Source organism: Vidua macroura, chromosome 7 (assembly GCF_024509145.1).
Source record: "Vidua macroura isolate BioBank_ID:100142 chromosome 7, ASM2450914v1, whole genome shotgun sequence".
In the NCBI taxonomy this organism is placed as follows: domain Eukaryota; kingdom Metazoa; phylum Chordata; class Aves; order Passeriformes; family Viduidae; genus Vidua; species Vidua macroura.
In genome coordinates, this window is record NC_071577.1 from 34456744 (window position 1) to 34478260 (window position 21517).

A 21517-nucleotide genomic window follows, 5' to 3' on the forward strand; every position below is an offset into this window, starting at 1 on the left:
GCTGGTCTCTCCAGATTTTTAAATTGCAAGCACCCAGTCACTTTATCTCAGAGCCAGTATTTCACAATATTCAATCTTGCTGATATAAGTGAAAAATGCAAAATGGTTATTGCATAATTTATTAAAATGTTTAGAAAAATTACACAATTTAATGTGGCACTAAAATACTAATTCAAAGTATCCCATTTTCATTAAAAACGTGCCCTTGCCAATACAAAGAGTCTTGATCTGTTAAAATATTTTCCTTTAAATAAACAACTAAGGATAAAAAAAAAATTACTGTGGCACTTAATAACAGAGAATTTTGTTTTTAATTGCATATCATAATGCTCAAATCAATCAATACATGTTCATCAGCAGCAGGGGCTATGCCTATTTGCAGGGCAGAGCATTCCCAACTCTCAGAGCAGCTCCTGTCAGGGTGTCAGGCGTTTGGGATCCCTGGGGAACATGGAGGTCTGGCGGACGTTGTGCAGCCCCAGGTACAGCATGGTTACTCTCTCCAGCCCTAGAGCAGATGAAAACAGCCCATCAGCACCATCAGTCTTTGTTCAAAACCCCAAAGGAGCTGCAGGTCCTTCCCAGCTGGAGCCAGCCTCACACAGCAGTGTGAGCACAGCCCATTATGCAGACACTTCCTAATCTTCGGGGCAATAAGCACCACAGCCATGATGGGTGGAACCCAGATGCACATTTGTTTTTCCACACAGCTCCTACATTAAGGTTTCCACCTGGAACAGCCTGAACACAGTGATAATTCTCATGGCATCTCCTGTTTGGCTTGTACTTTGCCAGGAGGACCATCTACTCTGAGGAAAAGATGAAGCTTCTGCTTCCTTGATGTCAGCTCTAACTGGCCTAAATTATTCTGGATTACCTGCAAATGTTGCATGCTCCCAAACAGATGATGAAGCAATCACTTATTTCTCCTTACTGCAAAACACCTTCATCAAATACACAGAGACCAGTGGCTGCTGGTATGATTATAAATCCATTTGATAAATCCATACATAATACACTATTTTCTTGCTTCCTTAAATTTTCCTCAGTGGTCAAATTTGGAAGTGGTGTGCCTGGCTAGTGAGGTGGCACTTTTTCTTGTGATCACCTTCTTTTTAAACTCGCCAGACCGTGCCATTAGTATTTTGCCTATTTATTTTATGATGATCCTTGAATTTGAACTTGTCTCCTTAAATTCCCCAGGATAAACAGCCCCACAAATTTACGTAACAAGGTCACTATTCAGAATTTTATACTGAACTCTGCTTGGGACTGAGCAGTTTAAGTTAAGCTCAGGCTAAACAAAAAACAGATACTTACCTATTCCACCACCTGCGTGTGGAGGTGCACCAAACCGAAAGGAGTCAATATAAGCCTTTATTTTCTCCAAATCTAGAAAAGAAAAATATTGGTTTCTCACCTGCTTAATGAACTCCAAGCCAAACAGACAAGTGACTGCAGGACTAGAAGCACAACAAAAAAATTACAAACTAACAGTGGGGTTTTACTCATTGAACATGTAAATTGTCCAGAGCTATCTAGAATTTATGACTGTAACAGTTTTATTATATAATTTTATTAATAACTATTCAACAAGGTGTTGCTGGAAGACTCGCTAGTTTCTTAATACCTCACTCTAGATTGTTAAATAGAATTAGATGGATTAACAGTAAGAATGAAACAGAACTCTGATTTTACCACTCATATAACAAATTATTCCTCTAAAGGACATAAATCAAGTCACAACTTAAGTTCTTTTAAATTGCCTTGTTACCAATGCCATGATGCTTGGCTCTTTCTGTCAGCAGCTGGGGGTCGTGAATTCTCTGAGCTCCAGACAAGATCTCTTCCCCTCTCATGAACATATCATAGGAGTTAGAGGTTTTCTGGAAACACAGAAAGGACTTTACTTCCTATTTAGAGTTTTATAGTTTGCAAATATTCACCTCTCAATAATTTAATTTTCTGATATCCAAAGCTGTAAAAAAAAGCCAATTTTAATCTAAAGTGTCTGCTGCCCTGGAAGAATGTTTCTGCCACTTTTCAGTGATGGCAGCAGTGTTTGACCATGGAGATCTCTTCATAAAGCTCTCCCAGTTTTTGCTCATTTCCTTCTGGTATGTTTTCACCAGTAAAAGAGTAACTGAAAACATTTGACAAGTCATGCAACCCTGACCTGACCCTTGTTATCATAATTTTAATTACAGCAAGGCTGTAATAAATATTATGGTCCATTCCAACCCAAACCATTCAATGATTTTATGGTCATATTAATACACTTTATCTATATTGTTAAGTTATTACTACATGGAATAATTTAAACTAAAAAAAAAAGAAAAAAAAACCCATTGACAACAACAAGGAATTTTACTTACAGGGTTGGCTGGGTCTGGCATTGTATAAAAAGGCCTCACAGCAAGAGGATATTTGTCAAGAATATAGAAATCTGTGTCGTACTGAATAAGAAATTTAGAATAGTTAGTACAAGAGAAAACTACAAAAAAATAACAAGAGAAAGACAAAACCAATGAATCTTTGAAATAAAATTTAAAAAAAATCCCAGTAGCTTCCCACAATATTGTCTAAGTTATCAATAAAAATGGTGCATTCTCTCTCAGTTTTTCAATACTATTTCTAGTGTAAACTTACAAATGCTGAGCAGTAAAGCAGTAAAAATGCGCTGCTGTAACAGGTACTTCCCCTTCCCCCCAAAAATCTCATCTTTTCCTATAAATTTTAGAATCTGGTTTGCTTTTTTTTGAAAGTCTCCTAAGAAGTGGCTTTGGAACATACTAGCCTACTAGCCTGTTTGGTGTCCTCAGTACAACATATGATAGAAATAAATATAAAAGATTGAAAATGGTTTGAAATTGCTTATTAATGACAAAGACAAAACTTACAGTAGATGAAATACACAGCACCAAAATGGAAATGCAGTTAAAAAATGGTAATCACCATCTCTTCAGAACTTCTGCATGTTCTAAGGTACTGTTTACATGTAGGTATTTACAGCAATTCTATGACTTCACAGTATCAGGTTTTAGATTCAATGACAAATTTATTTACTCTAAAATAATTGTTACCTTTTCCTTTACCAGGCGTCCCAGGAGCTTTTCATTAGGTGTGCTGAAAAAGATTATCATCATTAAAGTGAAGTCATTTGAACTTGTACTGATGATATACTTCACAAAGCCCAAAAGATTACAGCTACAGAGCTGCTGCACCCTGACCCTTAGAAAATCTAGTACTTGTTTCTGACTGTTTTGGGTTGTGTACACAGAAATTGCAAAATAAAGTATATTTATTTGTTTCTAAATACTTCATATTGATCCTAGAAATCCTGTAAATTATCTGATACCTAAAAATATTCTTGCTCTCAATGTAACTTCTTCCTAGTGACCATATTTCGATTACTGAAGAACTGTACTATATTTCCTATTGCCATACATCTTGTGTATGACACAGTAAATGAGAACCACATGAACACTTATTGAGGAAATTACTTTGCTCCATCAAATTCTTATGATGGAAACTTTATTTGATGCTAGATCATTTAACTTAAAATCACACAGTACCCTAATGGTCCTGGATATATTATGGAGAAGAACAGAAATGTTTTAATTAATTAAATGTCTTTAGTAAAATTTATACATAAACTGCTAATTAAACCATCTTTCAGTAAATCAATGGGAATTCATCAAGAATGTTTAATAATTTTCCTGAGAGGTGGAAAGATGAAATGGAAAGGTGTTACTTAAAAGAAAGACCTTAAGGCAGCAGAATCTTTTTGCTTAATCCTATTCAAAGACGTGTGACAATTCATGTGAAGGACTGCAATTGCTGGACAAACAAACACTTCTCTTCCTTAGGAGGTTCAGGTTGCTCTCACTTTATGTTGTCAGTTACTTTCTGTCAGATTTCAGAGTTTGTACCTATAGTCTACGTTAAAAGAAAGGATTATTTTCACATCCACTCATTTACTTGTCAAGAGATCTGGACAGAAGTGCTGTTTATTCCTCTAAAAGCTGTGGTTCCTTATTGAGGGCTGCCAGGTGCTCAGTACAGAACTGACACTTCACTACCACTTTCCCAAGACTGACACAGTTACATCCTGCCAAGTACCTGAGATCCTCTTCATCACCCATCTCCACACCAGCCTCTCGAAGCATGGCCACACCTTCACGGTATTCCAGCCTCAGAGTTGGCTCCAAAAACTTAAATGGCTCACACGGGAACTGTTTGCTCACTGTCTGAATTTCAGTTTGGAATCTACAGACAAAGAAACAAGAACAGAAGCCAAATACAAAATAGTCAAGAACTTGCACCTAATAAGGATTTTGTGATTTTGCCACAAGAGGTCCCTCTTGCAACATAAAAGCTGTATTAAAACCACTTCTGGAGAAATTCTGTAATGAATTGTTTAAACAAAGTGACTGCATCTACTTCACTGATGTTAATATTTTACTACTACTTCTGTTTAATCCCTTTTGTAAGAAATAATCGACTCAGTCAAATTTTCACAGTAAAGACACTGAAATCACCCCTTAGATACCCCTTAGTATTTACCTGGGTTCATTTTTGATTTGAGTAATATTCAAATATAAACAAGAAATTTCCTTCTGGACAAAGATTTGCATATCTCCTGGCAAAACAGTCTAATTTGTAAGCAAATGGAAACCTGTTATCATGGAACAAATGCAGGCTGATGCAATCACTTCTATTCAAGAAAACTTTCTTATATAGTAAATATTAAAATCATTTTTGAAATAGAACAATCTACCAGTAGTGGCAAAAAAAGGAGGACATTTTAAATTAAGGATGGATCAGTTATCTTAGGAAGTCCTTTCAATATCAGACAGCAAGTTTCTTAGTGCAAGCCAGCATACTCCAGGAGATGCTAAAAGTAGCTTACTGGCCTATGGCTTGAGTGAACCTTAGAAATCAGGCACAAAGAAGTAGTTAAGAGCAAAGCGAAAATATGTTTCAAAGTTGTGTTGTAAATCAGATTACCAATGATTATCTGACAAACTGAGGATAAAAGGCTGGTCTACTTCACTGCACAGTCCAAGAGATGTCAAACAAACAAAGTTGTTCATTAAAAGAAGGAAATGCTTTTATTACCTTTCCTGAAGCCCCTTGAATATCTGCACCATGGTATCTGCAATCTCATCTACCACTTCATGATAGTGATAATTAAAAGCCATTTCAATATCCAGACCAACAAACTCAGTCAGGTGTCTGTGTGTATTGGAGTCCTCAGCTCTAAATACTGTAAAATTAAACAACAGAAATTCTAACTGACCTGAATTTATCATTCCAGTTGGAAAAATAACAATCATCATTTGGATTAGACAGACATGAAAATTCTCACTGAAAGACACAAATATAACTAGCAGCCTCAGAGCATCATTTGTAACAGTGACAGCAATACTGCAGCTGTCTGTACTGCAGTGCTACTCAAAGGATACAAGACAGACACAACCCACAGACAGGCAGGATCTCTGCTTAGACTGACAAACACAGGTAGAAAAAACAGACAAGCTTTCAAGACACAAGAACTTTCAGATTTGAAAACTGCCTTTTTCAGAAGAAATGGACTTGTACACGTGTGTGTCTTCTGGGACAGGTACATGAGTCTAATATAAACACATCTTCCCATAAACCATGACTCATCTGTTAGCGATTAACAAGAAATTTAAGACCTTCTGAATTACCTGGAATTAATTTTTTTTTAATGTTTTATACACTGTTACTGACTTGTTTTCAGCATTTAGAGGCTAGGTATCTTTAAACCATTTGAGGTCTTCAAAGAAAACTATTGTATTGCCACCTAAAGCGGCCATGTCATATCAGATATCAGCATTTATGAAAGAGAGCATGGGATTGGAAATTATTCCTTTTTTAGTATTTACTGACAGTTAGAAGTATGCTTGTTCTCAGTAATGTTGTTCAGTACATGTACAGCAACTTCTCTGTCAACTTTACTGTCATCAGTCACCTCAACTGAAATTTGGTTTGGCAAGTGAAACTACATCAAGTGAAACTATTCAAAGCTTTAGTATGTGTATGTGTGTGTTATCTTACTTGTACTACAGCTGCTAAAACCAGGGCACACTTCACACGTTGCATAAAGCAAAGCTTTTCTTACCTGGCCCAACGCAGAAAACCTTTTCAAAGTCAGCACATATACACATCTGCTTGTACAGCTGTGGGGACTGAGCCAGGTAGGCACTGGTTTTGAAGTAGGATACAGTAAACACATTGGCTCCTCCTTCACTGGCAGCTAGAAAGCAAGTGCTTTAATAAGGAATTATTGAAATAAAATGAAGCAGTTATTAAAATAAAAATGTAAAAAATTAATCAGAGGTAGAATGATAGATTATTGGTCTTACATTTAAAGATCAGAAAGAGATTTTTCCTCCAAGCATACTAGAGGAAAAGATATATTTGCATCAATCCATTCATGCCAAGGTAAATTTTGCAGCTCAGGACTGTCACACCCTGTCTTAAATTTCTGCAAATTTAGTTGGGGTAGCTTAAAATGTTCCTGTTTCAGCTGACCTTCACCTTAGAGTGAGAACAGCAGAGAATACCTATGTGTACTGACACATCTACCTGCACCCCCACATTTCTGTGGAAACCAATCTCTGCCAGTGGCTCAGGCTGCCAGGGGTTCACTGCAGAGCCTGAGATCCAAGTGCATATCCTGTTTTGCCAGGACCATCCTCTCTACCTGAAGGCATAAATATATCTCACAGCCAATCCCAGATTTACCAGAGGGCATGAGCCAAAGCTACAAAGCTTTTTCTCAGTTTGAGGCAATTTTCACAGACAGCTACAGGAACAAGGATCACATGCATTTCCCTTACTGCAAAGCACCTACCAAAACTGCATCACTTCACCTTGCCAATTCCCAGTGTGTGACATGAGAGGTGGAGTGGCCTAACACAGGTAACTTTTAAAAATCTCAAATCTTAAAATAGTTATGATGTTTAAACTGGAAGTTTAGTAAGGATTGCATTGACTTAACTTAGTTAATTTTACAAAATATGGTCTCATCCAAACAATGGGATGCTTGCTTGCTTCCGATGGGACACTGCACACTTCCTCAAAGGTCCTACATAAATAAATTACTTGGGAGACTTCTAGTACTTCATACTATATAACTGTCTCTATAGGGAAAAGTCATCCAATCTTCTAGTTCAATGATACTTTTCATGTTGAAAGAACAGCTGCTTATATGCATTTTGTTAAAATGTTCACTTTTTAGCTCTATCAAGATATATCTTCCAAAATATAAATATAGAAGCATAAAATTCTATAAGCAAGACATGCACTTCATAAACATACAAACAATAACACAGTAACACAAATGTTCTGCCCTGATTTTCCATGCCATGTATCTTAGTAGCATCAACAAAACCTCAAAGAGCACCAACAAGATGGAAGAAACACCTCCATCAGTAAATCAAGCCATTGGACTCCTGAAAACAGTACAGCAAATCAAAAGAACTAGAAGCAAAATCTACATTTCAGACTTTTGAGCTGAAGCTGTTATTCCACATTTCCAAAAAGAAAAAGGTCTACCACGTTCTATTCTGCCACATTCCACATTCTTATTGCTAAAGAAGTGACAAATTGTGCCATATAATGGCATCCTATTTTATATCACATGTTTGTTGCAACATCTTTATGATGGAATATGCTTTTAATCTAAATGAGACTTTTTTTTTTTTTAATACTGAGAATGGAATAGGAAGTGCTCAACACTGAGAACACTGATCTGAAGAATAATGCATATGATCAGAATTAAACATTCATATGCATTGCAAATTACATAAATCAGGTGTATATGTATAATTTTTCTTGTCATTCTTTTAATAGCCTAAGTCAGGAGAAAAGTAAAGACCAACTCTGACACCTGCTAGAAGTTTGCTATGTTACATCTAAGCTAGAAAGAAAATTTATGTTTTTAAGTAAGAACTTACTAAATTTTTGTCAGATAGGTACACTGAGCAACTACAAAAGAAGCACACCTGTAGCTGCTGGGTAACATATACAATACCTGAAATGATTTTGGGAGTCTGAATTTCCACAAATCCCTTGCGAATAAGAGTTTCTCGGAAAAGCTGACAAATACCAGACTGAAGGCAGAAGATTGCCTGACTAGTGGAGGTCTACAAGAAGAAGATAAAATAATGAATCCTATGTTAGTTTTTCCTGACTCTGTTACTTCTTCTGGACAGCTGGAAGTATGAATTCCTTCCTTCAGGAATACCTGATTATTGTAGCTGCCTAAACAGTGAAAAGTGCGAATCTGTAATTGTCTGTTACGCAGAGGAAACAGGAAAGGAAACCAGAGAAATGATTAATTTCAATTTATAGCATATTCAGTTATAAAAATGAGGCACTATGGTCAATTCTACATTAAAAAAAAAAAACCTGATTTATGAGATGTGCTTCTGCAAATAAAGGTTTTACAGTAAGAAACTGAATGGAAGTACTAAATCTATTAAAAAGTTTTCAGCACACTGAACTAGAATAGCTGCAGAACACAGTGCATGACAAAAACAAAGCCATTAATAACTTACATAAGGTAGAAATGTATGTCTGTTAAAGGCTACCAAATACAATGTTTTTCATGTGAAAACACAGCCACATGTTAACCATGTACAACACTGCCACAAAAACATCCAAAACCCAAGGTCTACACTTCCAACATTTAAGCAGCCCACAGAGCACCTGTTGATATGAACAGGTATGCAGTTCTTCTTTTTTTCACCTTACTTTAAATTTAGCTGAAAACAGAACTGAATTGATGAATTAACTGAATTGACAATTTTCTTTTTGTTTATGCACGTGACACAACTGAGCTGCTTATCTGGGTTAGCAAATACCTACACTAAACATTCCTGGGACATTTCTGGCATGAAGACTAATACAACCACCTTAGTGACTGTTGCAAAGACTGCAAGGCCTCAGCACTGAAGCCATATCTGATTTTGTGCTTTCAGCATCTCAAACGTGACAGTGAGCAACCTAACAAGGTACAAAAAGACCAACGAGTTCCTGCAAACGAGCAAGAGAACGGTTCTTTACGACAACCTGCGTCACAACACTGTTTACTTCTCTTTCTGAACAGCACCCAGCTCTTCAGTCTGGGTAAGAAAGGCCTTGTGGGCTTTTTCACATGACTCCTCTACCAAACCACAAAACAAAAAAAACCCCAACAAAAACAAATTATATAAGCCAAATTTAGACAGACAGTCAGTAGAAATGCTGAAATAAAGCTACATCCATCATCTCTGCAAGATAAAGCCATCCCTTTACCAAGAGACCCAAAGAGAAAACTGCAATAATACTGCACATCTGTAGCTGTTTGGAGTTATTTGCTGTTTTACCTGACCACTGAAATATTTCAGGCGGGTTAAGTGGTTGAGACTAGTAAGTAATAGCAGTTCTCACTGTCTGACAAACCACACGTCTGATAGACCACAGCCACTACTCAAACATTCAAAATTAAGGAAATGAGGTTTTGAGCAACAGTTACAAAAGTACCCTAAAAGTTTTTCATCTTTTTCACACTGATCTCCCAGAACAAGATATATGGTAAGACTCTGCCTGAGTTATGGGCATAATTTGGCAGTGTTACATCCAAGTACCAGGATGATTCAAAGGGATTTTTTCTTCTTAACCATATCCTACTTGAAAGGTGAAAGAGTTGACAACTTTAAGTCACATTTGAGTTTTCCAATAAAGTTTTTGATGAACTAGACCCATCTAAAATTGCTAAAAGAGAAGATGCGTAACATTAACATAAAGCAGGATAGAAACAATGCCTCTTCTACCCTTGGTGTGAACCAACAGCATTTTCATGCCAGAGCAGGTGAGAATGCAGTAGTAAGTCAAACAGCCCCAGGAAAAAAAGAAAACTGGTTGCTAAACCCAGTCTGAAAGCAATTACATGATCTGACCTAAAACTGTGCACAGAAACAGAGCCAGCCAATACCCAACACAGCTGTCCAGTAAGGTAACTCCTCCTGTACTTTGTGAGGATGCAGGACAAGGAATCTGTCTTCCTAAGCCATGGTAAGTTAAGCTTAGAAACAGCATTCATGAAAGCAGCCAAATTCACAGAACTGGACACTGAAGCTTTTATTTAACTGCAGACCAAGAACAAGCAGCAGTTCTCCATACCTCAAATTAGATCTGACAGGACCACTCTTCTTTCACCAAAGGTGGCTGAGTTTCAGTGTCCATTTATTCAGAGACTGCCAACATGGATAACTGTTGGGAATTTGTGATACTGCAGCCTCCTTGTAAGAACTAAACAGACTCACAAGACATCTGAGATAAGCTCCTAAAGAACTGCATCTGACAATTTGCAGTGGAGTCAAATCAATGACCTCAGAAGTTTTATGTGCCACTATAATTTCCAAGTATTTTAAAAATGGAGAAAAAACTTCTCTGATTTAGTAACATTCCTTGCACTGGTGTGATGTTCAGAACACAAAGAGAACAAATTCATTTGAAAAAAATAATTCAGTAACTGGGATGCTGGTATATATAGCAAGGTTTGTACAATGGTAAGTAACACAGTCACAATTTGAGCTTCCACACTTAGGTACACAAACTAGGAAACTAACTAACTAGGTACTTAGCAAACTAAAGACAGAGACAGCTGTCAAAATTAATTGATTTTTACCTTTGCCTTCAAGTAAGATTTTGCCATGGCATTCTTCTTGTATAGTGTTTACTCCAATAGGAACCCTTCCACATACATATTGACCAACTATCTTATCTGAGACTATGGCAAAGATAGTCAATATTATTTCAAGAATTAATCAGAAACAGAAACAAATTTATGACAATTAAATGCTGTTGCAGTTAACAGTGTTAATGTTTTAACTTGGTCTGCAAAGTCAATTTTACAGAAAAACTCATTATTTTCAATAATGTGTAACCTTTGACACAGACAGCAGAAGAAAAGTTTAGGGAACAATGCTGAGGTATGAGTTTCAGTTATAACCTCACCTGTGCATTTATTATTCAGATGCCATGAAGGAAAACATTAATGATAAAACTGAGCACTGTAAGCTTATAAAAACAATGATCACTTTTCATTTGGCACAAGTTGCAGTGTCAGAACAACAGCCACATGTGCTGCCAAATGTTTTTTAGTGGAACTGAGGTCAGTTCACAGCAGCATGATCGTATCTCAGAGGCGAGACCCACGCACAGACATGAGAAGTTGTGAACTTTCTTGTTACTCTCACATCAGCTGCAGAATTTATTCTGCCCTCCCCTCATTTTTGCTTTTCTGTTTGCCTGTTGTAGCTACCTATCTTCAATGAGGAACAACCATAAATACATAGTTAGCTAAATAATGTAATCTATATTCTTTTAAGTAATATACATTATTTAAAATAATATAACTAATTTTGCAATTCCTCCACTATATATAGGACAAATGAAGGTTTTGCTAGGAAACAGAATTTATCTTAAACAACCTTTTTTTTTAACCCCAAGGTGACTGAAGTCAACTTTTATTCAAATTTCATATTACTCATAGTGCAAGAATATATGAACATGGAGTTTGTTGTCTAAATGACTGGGACTGTGTATGTACACACTGCCAAATCACTGCCCACAAGAAAATGAACTGTACATTTGCTTGTTCATTATAGCTTAGATTCAGTCAGGAAAAACACAGCTTTTGCAATGAGGAAATTGAATCCAATACAATGAAATCAAACTTGAAGTAATCGAGCATTTGGGAAAAAAGTGCATTAAGATCAGTGTACAGCTGGATTATCACATAACACAGTCTGACACCCATAAACTACTAAAGACACAGTTTAATGTTAATGCTCTTCCCTGAGCAATATAAACAGGGTAATACTGACCCTAAAAAGGCTTTGCTTTGATCTAAGTGTGCTGGGCCATAGCAGACACAACTGTAGCAACAGGACTGCAAAAAGGCACAGGTACTGTTGAGATTTAAGTGCTGCTGAACACGAAAAATAAACCAAAGCAAGGACATCAGTGAGGTCCATTGTAAACCTGGGTGAATCTGTATTGTTTCTTTCTTCAGACTTTTCCAAAGACAAACTGAGAAGTAAAACCCAAGAATTAGTGTTTCTTTCACTGGTCTTTTCTTCTTTTTTTTTTTTTAACAATGTAAAACTGGAGGAACCTGAATTGGTATTTTTAAGAAGCAAACTACAAGAACAAGTGTTTCACTGGTCTTTTCTTCATTACTTTTCAAGTATCATAGAACTTCATGAAATACAGCCTCTGCAGGTCTTTTTACAGACATGGGACATCTACGCACCACCAAATACTTCAGTGAAACTTAAGAACAGCAGAAAAGTAAAGATTTAAAAACAGAGTCAGTGCTCTCTCTACTTTGCCCTTTTTAACCTGTTGTGGTAAGTGAATGGTAAATCAAATATCTCTATGATCAAGTGGTTTGACTTTCATTAAGCCATTGTGAAAAATAGATACTTAGGTCAAGAGTGGTTTCCTCACAGTCACCTGTGGTTATGTGAAAGAAAACCTAGTCCATACCAGGACTTTTCTTTCTTCTTACCAGCTCTCTTTTCTCTAAAACCCCAACTTTTCTACTCCAATGGTGTGATCTGTATTTTATGAGTTAACCCATCAGGAACAGGTTCATTCTTCTCCAGTAATCATTCTTTGGAAATTATTTTCAAAATGCCTTAGCCCTAACTAATCACAATTTTTCTCCCCATACCTCACAATAACAACTACAGCAGTAGTTTGGCATCTTGGCATTTAAGTACTTCCCACCCCAGCCTTACAGGAATTAAACTATGAGACACTTTTGAGAGATCTTTGTCAGCAAACAAAATGCAAGATAATTAATAACTCACTGCAATACTCAGTCTATTTCCACATGTACACAACAGTGGAAGTCTTGCAATCTTTGCAACATACTTTGCATCTTTCATCTCCATTAATGTAATTTCCTTATTATTAATTTCACTCCTTGTATTACATCATAATCAAACCTTTCTTGGTATACATTATAGCTGGATGGAGTGATGTTATTTTCAGAAATCCAGTCTTTTTCATTCATGTAATAACTTGAGTTTCCCAGCTCCCCTTCATCATGACTTGGCCCTATCCAGTTAACTCCTTTGTTAATCACTATTTAAAATTAGCTAATTATTTAACTGCTTTAAATACTGTGTTTAATGGACAAAAATAATTTTAGTTGCATACAAACGACTTTTTTTAGTCTGAGCCTAACCAAGATCTATGCATTTAGCTTGGTAAATCATTCTCAAAATAACAGCATCCCTATTTTTGATGTTCAGTGATTTCTGTCTTCCTTAAAAAACTGGGGCACTGAGGAAACCAGAACTAGATGATACATTTATCTGTGGCTGGACTTCCTCCCACACTTGTAGGAACAGACCATCACAGCATCTCCATTAGAACTATTCTGTTAAAATTTTTCCCTGTTGCCAATGATATTGTTTTCCTAGAAGGAACAGCTGTGGAACAATGGTTTCAGATAACACATCATGTTTGCAACCCTCCTTAGGACATGCCTACTTATGCAGTGCATTTGAAACACTAAAGGCTCTTTGAAGCCCCATTTGTACTCCAGTAGCTCCAATCTATGGAACCAAATCACTGAAAATCAATTACTACTTTCTGGATTTCTTTGTATTCCTACTCTTGTGATTCCACTACATACAGTGTTTAGGATGCACATAAATATATATATATATATATATGCATGTGTTCCCACTAAAATTTCCCCTTTCTTCATTAAATATCTTTTCTACTTATTCAGCACAGTCTTTAAAAAAACAGGTTAAAATAACATATTTTTGTTCTGAAACACATAATGAAAGGTAACAGAAAAGACACACAGAAATCTTACACAGTCTGAGACAGAAACCTTTTTCCTGTGCAGAAGAGGAAGGCAAGACAGATACCCAAGCCTAATCATGGGCAAGCTGTGGCCAGATCATACCCAACCACAGGTGCATGTAGAGGATGAGACATAGACACTGCAGTACTGAGATCTGGCATTCCATCCTGCCACCAATTCTGTGAAAAGCTAACCTGAATTGCTGTTCAGCATGAAACAGCTGCTTAGCACCACACTGCAGCAGCTGCTGGAGCTAAGGAAAAAAACAGCTTAACACAGCTTCTTAACACAGAGTTAAGGTTCAGAGCTCAAAACAACGTGCCAGACATTGCTGAAGAAAAGGTGTCCCAACAGAGGTTGGGACATAGAAGAGGTTACAGCAACATCCACTTAGGTCAGCAGTTGCACCCTCCAGGCAGAATACGGACAACTAAAGCCCTACTGCTGTACTGACAAAGGTATTTCAGAAGTATTGGGATGGTCATGCTGAACTACTGGATGTGTACAGGGGCAGAACTTTAGTCTAGCCCTTTCCCTTCCATCTCTTGTGTTTATTCTGGCATGAGTCTTCCTTCTTTTTCCATTACTATTTACCTTCTTAGGCTTTGCTCTGCAGATGCCCTCACCTGCATTACAGCCAAGGATACCACCAAGCCATTTTCCCCCAGTATTTTTAAATGTTATTTCCCTTTGTATAATTTCTCTGTTCTCTTTGGGCCTCATGGCTCCTTTCAATTTATTCTACAGGTGTTTCTTCAATATAATGGATTTTCTTAAGTTTCTCTGGAGTGCTGTTGGTTATTTTTATTCATCACCAGATGTTCAAGTAAAACCTGCAGTTCAAGCATCCCAGATTGCTCCCCTTCAATTCAGTACACTGTCTTAGCACTACCATAAGCTGATGATCTCTCAAATTATTTTCACTTTCAGACATTAGTATAGAATTCTTTTCATTAAAGGCTTAATTTAAGACAGATTAAGAGATCAATATGATGAGAAACTGAAAAGTAACCACAGACTGAAGTTACTCAGTATTGTATATAAGGTCAAGTGAAAAGCAATTAACTTTGGTACAAGTAAAACTATTGACACAAGTAGTTTTAGTTGCTAAAATAAGGAGATCAGATGATGAAAAGCAGTAAGTCTCTCAGTGCCAGAACTTTTCCAAATTTTCAAGTAAATGACTTTTTTGTTTCATTTCTCAGGTGCAAAGATTGATTTACTGAGAAACTGCCATTATCTGAGAACCCTGAAGACAGTACTAGGTATCAAAAAATGTGCTAAGCACAGTCTTCATTCAGTGTTGATTACAATTTTATTGTGGAGAGCCTAAAATGGGTAAAAAGCCTAGAAAAAGGCCAAGATGCCTCAAGTCAGTAATGCTTAGTTACACACTTAAGTGTTAGCTGCTGTTTCATAAAAACAAATCCAAGTTCTGTAAGTAATTTAGTAGAGAGTATTTTGCTGCTAATTAGAAATGGTAAATATTTGGGAGGTCTATGAATTTACAGAAGGTTGGGTATATATGACCTGGATAAAGAAAGGTGTTTCAGGAAAAAAAAGGAAAATACATGAATGCTGTGGAAACAACAAAGAGAATGAGATTGGTATCATGGCCTGGTACAATTTCTCTGGCAAGGCATGCATTACAGCATCTGAATACCTGTTAATACTCAGAACTTCCACCTTATACTTCAAAACCAAACTCTTTACGGGTTTTGGATAACAAAAACTACTTCTGAGAAAAAATATTGTCTCTAAATTGTCCCTATTCAGTCACCTTTAACTTTTGCAGCTAAAAAGCCCAGATGTACACAGTCACATGTTAAATCATCAACGTTTACCTTTGAACTACCAATATATGTTCTTTAATTAATGTCAGTAAAGGCAAACATTTAGGATTCAAGAATCCTGTGCTTTTACGATACCACACAAAACCACAAAAACATATTGTTTGTTTTTCTTCTGGCCAGCAATACAGTTCCATCAAATCTATGACTTTTATTGCTTTGTGGATTAGAAACATGAAGAATAAACACTTGCAGGCAAGCCTGCAGCACTGCATGTTCCTTACCCTTAGATCAATGATTCTGTTGTCCAGTCTTGTATCTTGGTTTACAGTAGCTCTTCCATCCTAAACAGTTGCACAGAAGCACATAGTGAATACACACACATCCAAAAAATAAACAAAACCAAAACTTCAAAAAATCAAAATCAATGGAGAAAAAAACCCTTCTGGCTAAAAGCAAAGGGTTATTTCTATGTTCAGCTGAACATCTAGATCATTCTAGAAAGAACACAGAGCAAACTGGCAGCATAGAAAAGTTCAAGGTGTAACTTCTCCCAGAGGTCACAGGCAGAACCCAACTATGAGGATGCAACAGATACACACACAAGATTGGAAAGCCTCTGGTTTGACTGCAGTTCAACAGACATCAAAGCTACAGAGATGTTGAACACAGTTCTGGATAGCACAAAGGAAGTCAAATGCAAACCTAACAAACCCCCAGAACCACCGCATTAAGGAAGTTGCTTGGCTTTTGTGCTTTTGTTCAGCTACAAAGACAAAAAAAAGCATTTGAGGATGCAAAGTTTTCACCTCCTCTCCTTCCACCTCTGGTCGAACAGCATCATCCAGCTGTAAGGGCAGCCTGGGTTCAGCTGAACTGATCACATAGATCTGAAATTGAGAGAGAACAGAAATAGCATGAGGCTCTGCTCAAAAGGAGGTGTCATTTACAAAAGGATATTTCTAGCAGAGACTTGAAACAGTGTTTGCATAGGCTACTGGCTCTCAGACTGTGATTTTATTCCAGTACTTGAGATACATTGTGCATTCTCATGACAATACTGAAGTGCTTAGTTCTTGCTTTCCCTTTGAAAGATTTGAAGCATCTTTTTTTCTTCTGGGAAGTACCAAATTGAGCAAGTTCATACAGCCTGAAGGACAAGCCTTTTGAATGCCAGCTCTAAATATACCAGATTTCACTGAGTTTTAGTTTCTGATTCCAGCAAGATCATCCCGTTCTCCTCCTTGTTAATGTATCATTTACTTATCATCTGAATACAGCTGAAAGAGCTATTTCAGATTCAAAAATTTATGAGATAACTAAAATACAATCAGAGAATGAAAACCACCTTGCTGTGCCTTATGGTCTAGTATTGCTCCTAGAGGAGCAGTGAATTTGATGTTCTTTCAGAGAAATCAAGCATAGGATAATCTGCACACATATTAAATCATGTTTCTTCAAAATCTGCAGATTTTCCCTAGTGCTGTTAGCTAAGATTTACCTCACTTCTATAATAGCCATTGTGCTCCAGTGCTGAGGCGACTGGGTTTCAGCTGTATTGTAGGAATACAGTTTAGTTAAAAACCTTTAGAAGAAAAGGATATTACATAAAGGTTTAAATATGCTTTCTATTTAAACAAATTATAAAGTTACACTTCCTCCAGCCCTACAGCACAAACTCCAGGAACTTTAGATTTCAAAAGTTTCCATACTGTTAAGCCACTGAGAGTTTATTTCTGTGAGAATTATGTATTCCAGTCCATTGTACTGAGGGGAAGATTGTAACTCCGATAAAGAAGAAACTTCTGACTTGCACTTAAAAAGAAGCAGACTTTTTATTCTAGTACCTACTGCAGTTAAGAATCAAAAACTTGAATTACAAGCATTTCTAGCCAAACTGTTCTAGCGAGATACTTTATTTCACTTGATACTGTAATTCAAATTGCAGATTAAAACCAGGGAAATATAAACTCCAAGTATCTTAAAACCAGAAGTGTTTAATTTTTACATATAAAACACTGAAATTTGTAGTTTAAAGCAGTTTATTTCTCTGACGTGGGATTCCTTACTGACAAAGTTTATGTATGTAGGCAGACAGACAGTCTCAACAGATAATCTATCAAACAATTAACCAGTGCTCCATTTGCTCAAAAATTTACCCTTTGAACGTGAAGCTCGACGTCTTGCTGAGTACACCCTCCGATTTTCTGATGTGCTTTCCTCACAACGCCTTCGATGTCCACAATGCTCTCTTTGGTGATGCTGGCAATAAAGAGAGAACAGAAGGCTCAGTAAGTTCCACTGCACACTGCAGCAGCCTCAGCACTGAGCACCATTCATGCACTGTATGGACTGCTGAACAACAGAACAGATTCAAGGATCTGAAGTTACTTTTATATCTAATTACTTATTAATAAAGGAGTTTGCTGAAATATCCCCAGCCACAATGAATTCAAACTGGGATGGAAGACTTCAGAGGAAAAGAATTATGATTGAGCTCAGTGCTCACCCATTCTCTATGTGTTGTTTATATATAAACTGACAAGTGGCAGAGCTCTTTTTCTAGGCCACATACACTCTTCCATGTGTCAGCTGATGCAATTATCTGCAAGATGTGTCTTCACCAGCAGAACAACAAACTGAAGGGAAGTCCTAGGACTGAAGGGGAAAATCAAAACTAGTTCAGCTTGTTTAAACTACATGACTTGTGACTGACAGATGCAACATGCTCCAAAGTAATTTCTCTGTGACAGGGGACATCCTAACTGCTCCCACTAACAGTCACTAATAGTACATTGGAACACCACACACCATACTGAAAGTCTTCCAAAGATATGATATAAAGTATGTGTGCTATAAGCAAACAATAACAAAAGCCTCAAGAGTCAGAGGTGAGAAAAGAATTTGTATGAGCAGTTTTTATTTACGTATTTAAGGTATTGGAGTTTAAACCAGCAATTTTCTACAGATAATCTTACCCTCACTGGAAATACATTTTCACTCTGTCTCTCTGTTAGCTTACAAGAGTCCAAATAGCTAAAAATATTCCTTTCCTTTTTAGGAAAACTAATGTTCCAATTAATTTTTCACTTGTGAGTCCTTCATGAGAAAGCTGAAAAGCATTTTATGTACATCACTTGACCACCTATGCCCTTAGACAGCAGGAAAGTATCAGGCCCCACAATTTAACTGCAAACAACAAGAGGTGAGTGAGGATGTCATCAGACAAGCTGGCCACTGCTAAAAGCAGCAAAGCAAAGAGCCATTAACAACCCTCAACTTTGCAAGGCTGGCACTTTTTTTTACTTTGAATAAAAATCTTGGAAAATCTGATGATACTAAAGTAACTGGAAAATTCAAGAATCAAATTCTCAAAACCTAACAGTGGCACTATAAGTATATTCCAATTAACTAAAAAATAAAAAGCCAAATTTGAGTATTTTAGCTGATTACACTTTTTTAAGTTACACTTTTTTACTTTCAGGTGATAGAACTTATTAGCTGCTCTAAAGTTAATACAGACAAGGGTGCTTCATATGCTTGACATGCTTAACCATCAGGTAATTCCATGTACTGCATTAAATTAATGAACAGCGTGTTCTTCTGGTACATTTACACTTTAGAAGAGCTACAGCTGCTCAAATCACAGCTACATTTGTACAAAGCAGAGGCTGAGAGCAGGCTTCAAATAAGAATCCATTTAGTTATGGGTGAGCCTCCATCTCCATTAGTTTAGCAGAGGCAACAAATATGAGAAAGGATAATTGAAATGACACCAAGCGCTTCCAAGTACTTTCCATTACAAATGATTCTGTTTGAAACTCCTTACACAGACTGTGGAACCAATACAGTGCTTTGGATGCAAGAGAGCATGATTATCTATGAGAATAGATGCTAAGCCAATATTAAGTGTAACTATAAATTTCCTTTGCTTTTTGAGTGCGTGAATGTTTAAAAGAATTAAAGTTTTACTCTTATGTGAACTTTTTTCCCTAAAAAGTTTTCTGTTTTTCCTGTTTCCTTTTCCATGTCAACCTTTTGGCAAATGTCCAGAAAACACCACTAATGACATGAATAGCACTGTCTTCACTGAAAATACCAGTTTCTAATCTGCTGAATAAAAGCCTTCTTGGTAATAACAGCAAATAATGTTTTAAACTTACTGAAGGAAATTCTCTGTGCTGTGAAAAGAATAATAGTTAAATATAAATATGCTGTAAGGATTCATAATTAGATTGGTGATCCCATGGATGAGAACTGTTAGTGAAGTCTGTACAGAGCTCTGATCAGAACGTGCAAGGAATTCAAGACATGCAAAATGGTATCAGGTTAAAAATATAGGAAGAAACTGACTTTTGCATCACTGTAACTGCAATGTTGCTTTGCAAACTTGCATAACTATAGCTCTGCACATAGGATAAATTGAGCTTTCACTCCATTTTTACACAGGAGTTGCAATTAAAACATGTTTTTTGATCTGGAACATATTTAAAACTGTAGCATTTCTTAGTCATTACACATGCCATGATTTTAAGATGCATTTCAACTGAGTTCCTAACTGTGTAGGTCCCTGTAACCAAATATTCAAGTAATTGCCTGGGCACACAAAAGCAATAGGAAGGGTTCTACTGCATGTGACCATCTTTGTATTTATAAACATCCATCATCTCCTCCAAATTTCATTTGATAATTTAAAAATGTGCTTTTCCTCATTTAAACTCCACATTTAATCCAGTATGGAAATAAAAGCTTGTGTTTTGAGTTCTGTTTGAACCACGCTAAGCAAGACCTAGAGCTGCAAGTGTCTAAAGTCCATAACACTGCATCAAACATAGACTACAGAAACCTGGAAGGTGCTGCTTTGATCCCAACAGGTAATTCCAAGGATGTTACTGAAATGGCATTTTCAGTTCAAGTTACAACAAGGAACAAGATGTTCTAATAAAATGCCAGTAACTACAGCAAAGCATTCTCCACAGCAGCAGGAATAAGTCATCTAGGTAATTTTTATAAAATTCCCCTGGGTAACAAAAAACCCCCAAACACCAACAAAAGTGAACAAGTAGCAGAAAAACATGCCACAGTACCACAATTTCCATGAAGGACAACAACATTTACACATGTAATTAATATTACCAGGGACTACAAACTAAAGTAGAATGCATAAGGCATTAAGAAGAGACAGATGACCTCTTTCCATTGTTTAATCCAAAAAGAAACTATTTAAGTATATAGACTCATGAAGTCCAACAATAAAAAAAATCTCTGTACAGAAAACTATTTTGTAATGTTCAAAAAAATTAAGATTATAATTTCTAAAGTGTCCACTAGATGCCTTATGTCCCTCTTAATTAGCTGCATGTCTATTAGCCAAGACTTTCTCTTTTAACCACAGGATTGCATTCTTGCAGTCTTTATAACAACATCTTTCATCAACAGCTTTGTGTTGCAAGCTGAACCCTATGCTGGCCTCCCAAACTGAATGACAATCAACACTTTCTTGGTCAAAAGCCCAAAGAATAGGAAGAAACTTGGTTATTTACAGATTTTAAATAGAAAATGCTTACTTCTTCTATAACATCTGTATTTATTCTGGCATTTTGTTGTTTTTTCTTCATCACCTTTCTGTAAGCAGACTGCACAAATTATATGAATAAATTATTAAATGAAAAATATTAAATAGTTGTCTTAATACATAATGATCCTTTATCTGAATGCCAGTGAAAAAGAAGGCAACTATTTACTTTCAAAAAATTAGTGTATTTTTTAAGTAGTTAAGAGTATAAACATTTTGTATTCAACAAGAGCAACTGTAATC

At 36.5% G+C, this 21517-nt stretch overlaps 1 protein-coding gene across 1 annotated transcript in view; it reads right to left on the reverse strand.

Moving 5' to 3' along the window:
• Positions 1–102: 102 nt before the first annotated feature.
• Positions 103–21517, reverse strand: part of DARS1 (aspartyl-tRNA synthetase 1) — a 36812-nt gene continuing 15397 nt past the window's right edge. The window contains exons 5-16 of the mRNA XM_053981754.1: positions 17859–17961; positions 16509–16589; positions 15984–16043; positions 8066–8177; positions 6149–6283; positions 5122–5269; positions 4123–4269; positions 3084–3126; positions 2376–2456; positions 1775–1886; positions 1321–1392; positions 103–508 (exon numbers count right to left, since the gene is read on the reverse strand). Coding sequence (XP_053837729.1) covers positions 417–508; positions 1321–1392; positions 1775–1886; positions 2376–2456; positions 3084–3126; positions 4123–4269; positions 5122–5269; positions 6149–6283; positions 8066–8177; positions 15984–16043; positions 16509–16589; positions 17859–17961 — 1186 coding nt within the window. The 3' untranslated portion in view covers positions 103–416. The remainder of the gene's footprint in view (positions 509–1320; positions 1393–1774; positions 1887–2375; positions 2457–3083; positions 3127–4122; positions 4270–5121; positions 5270–6148; positions 6284–8065; positions 8178–15983; positions 16044–16508; positions 16590–17858; positions 17962–21517) is intronic.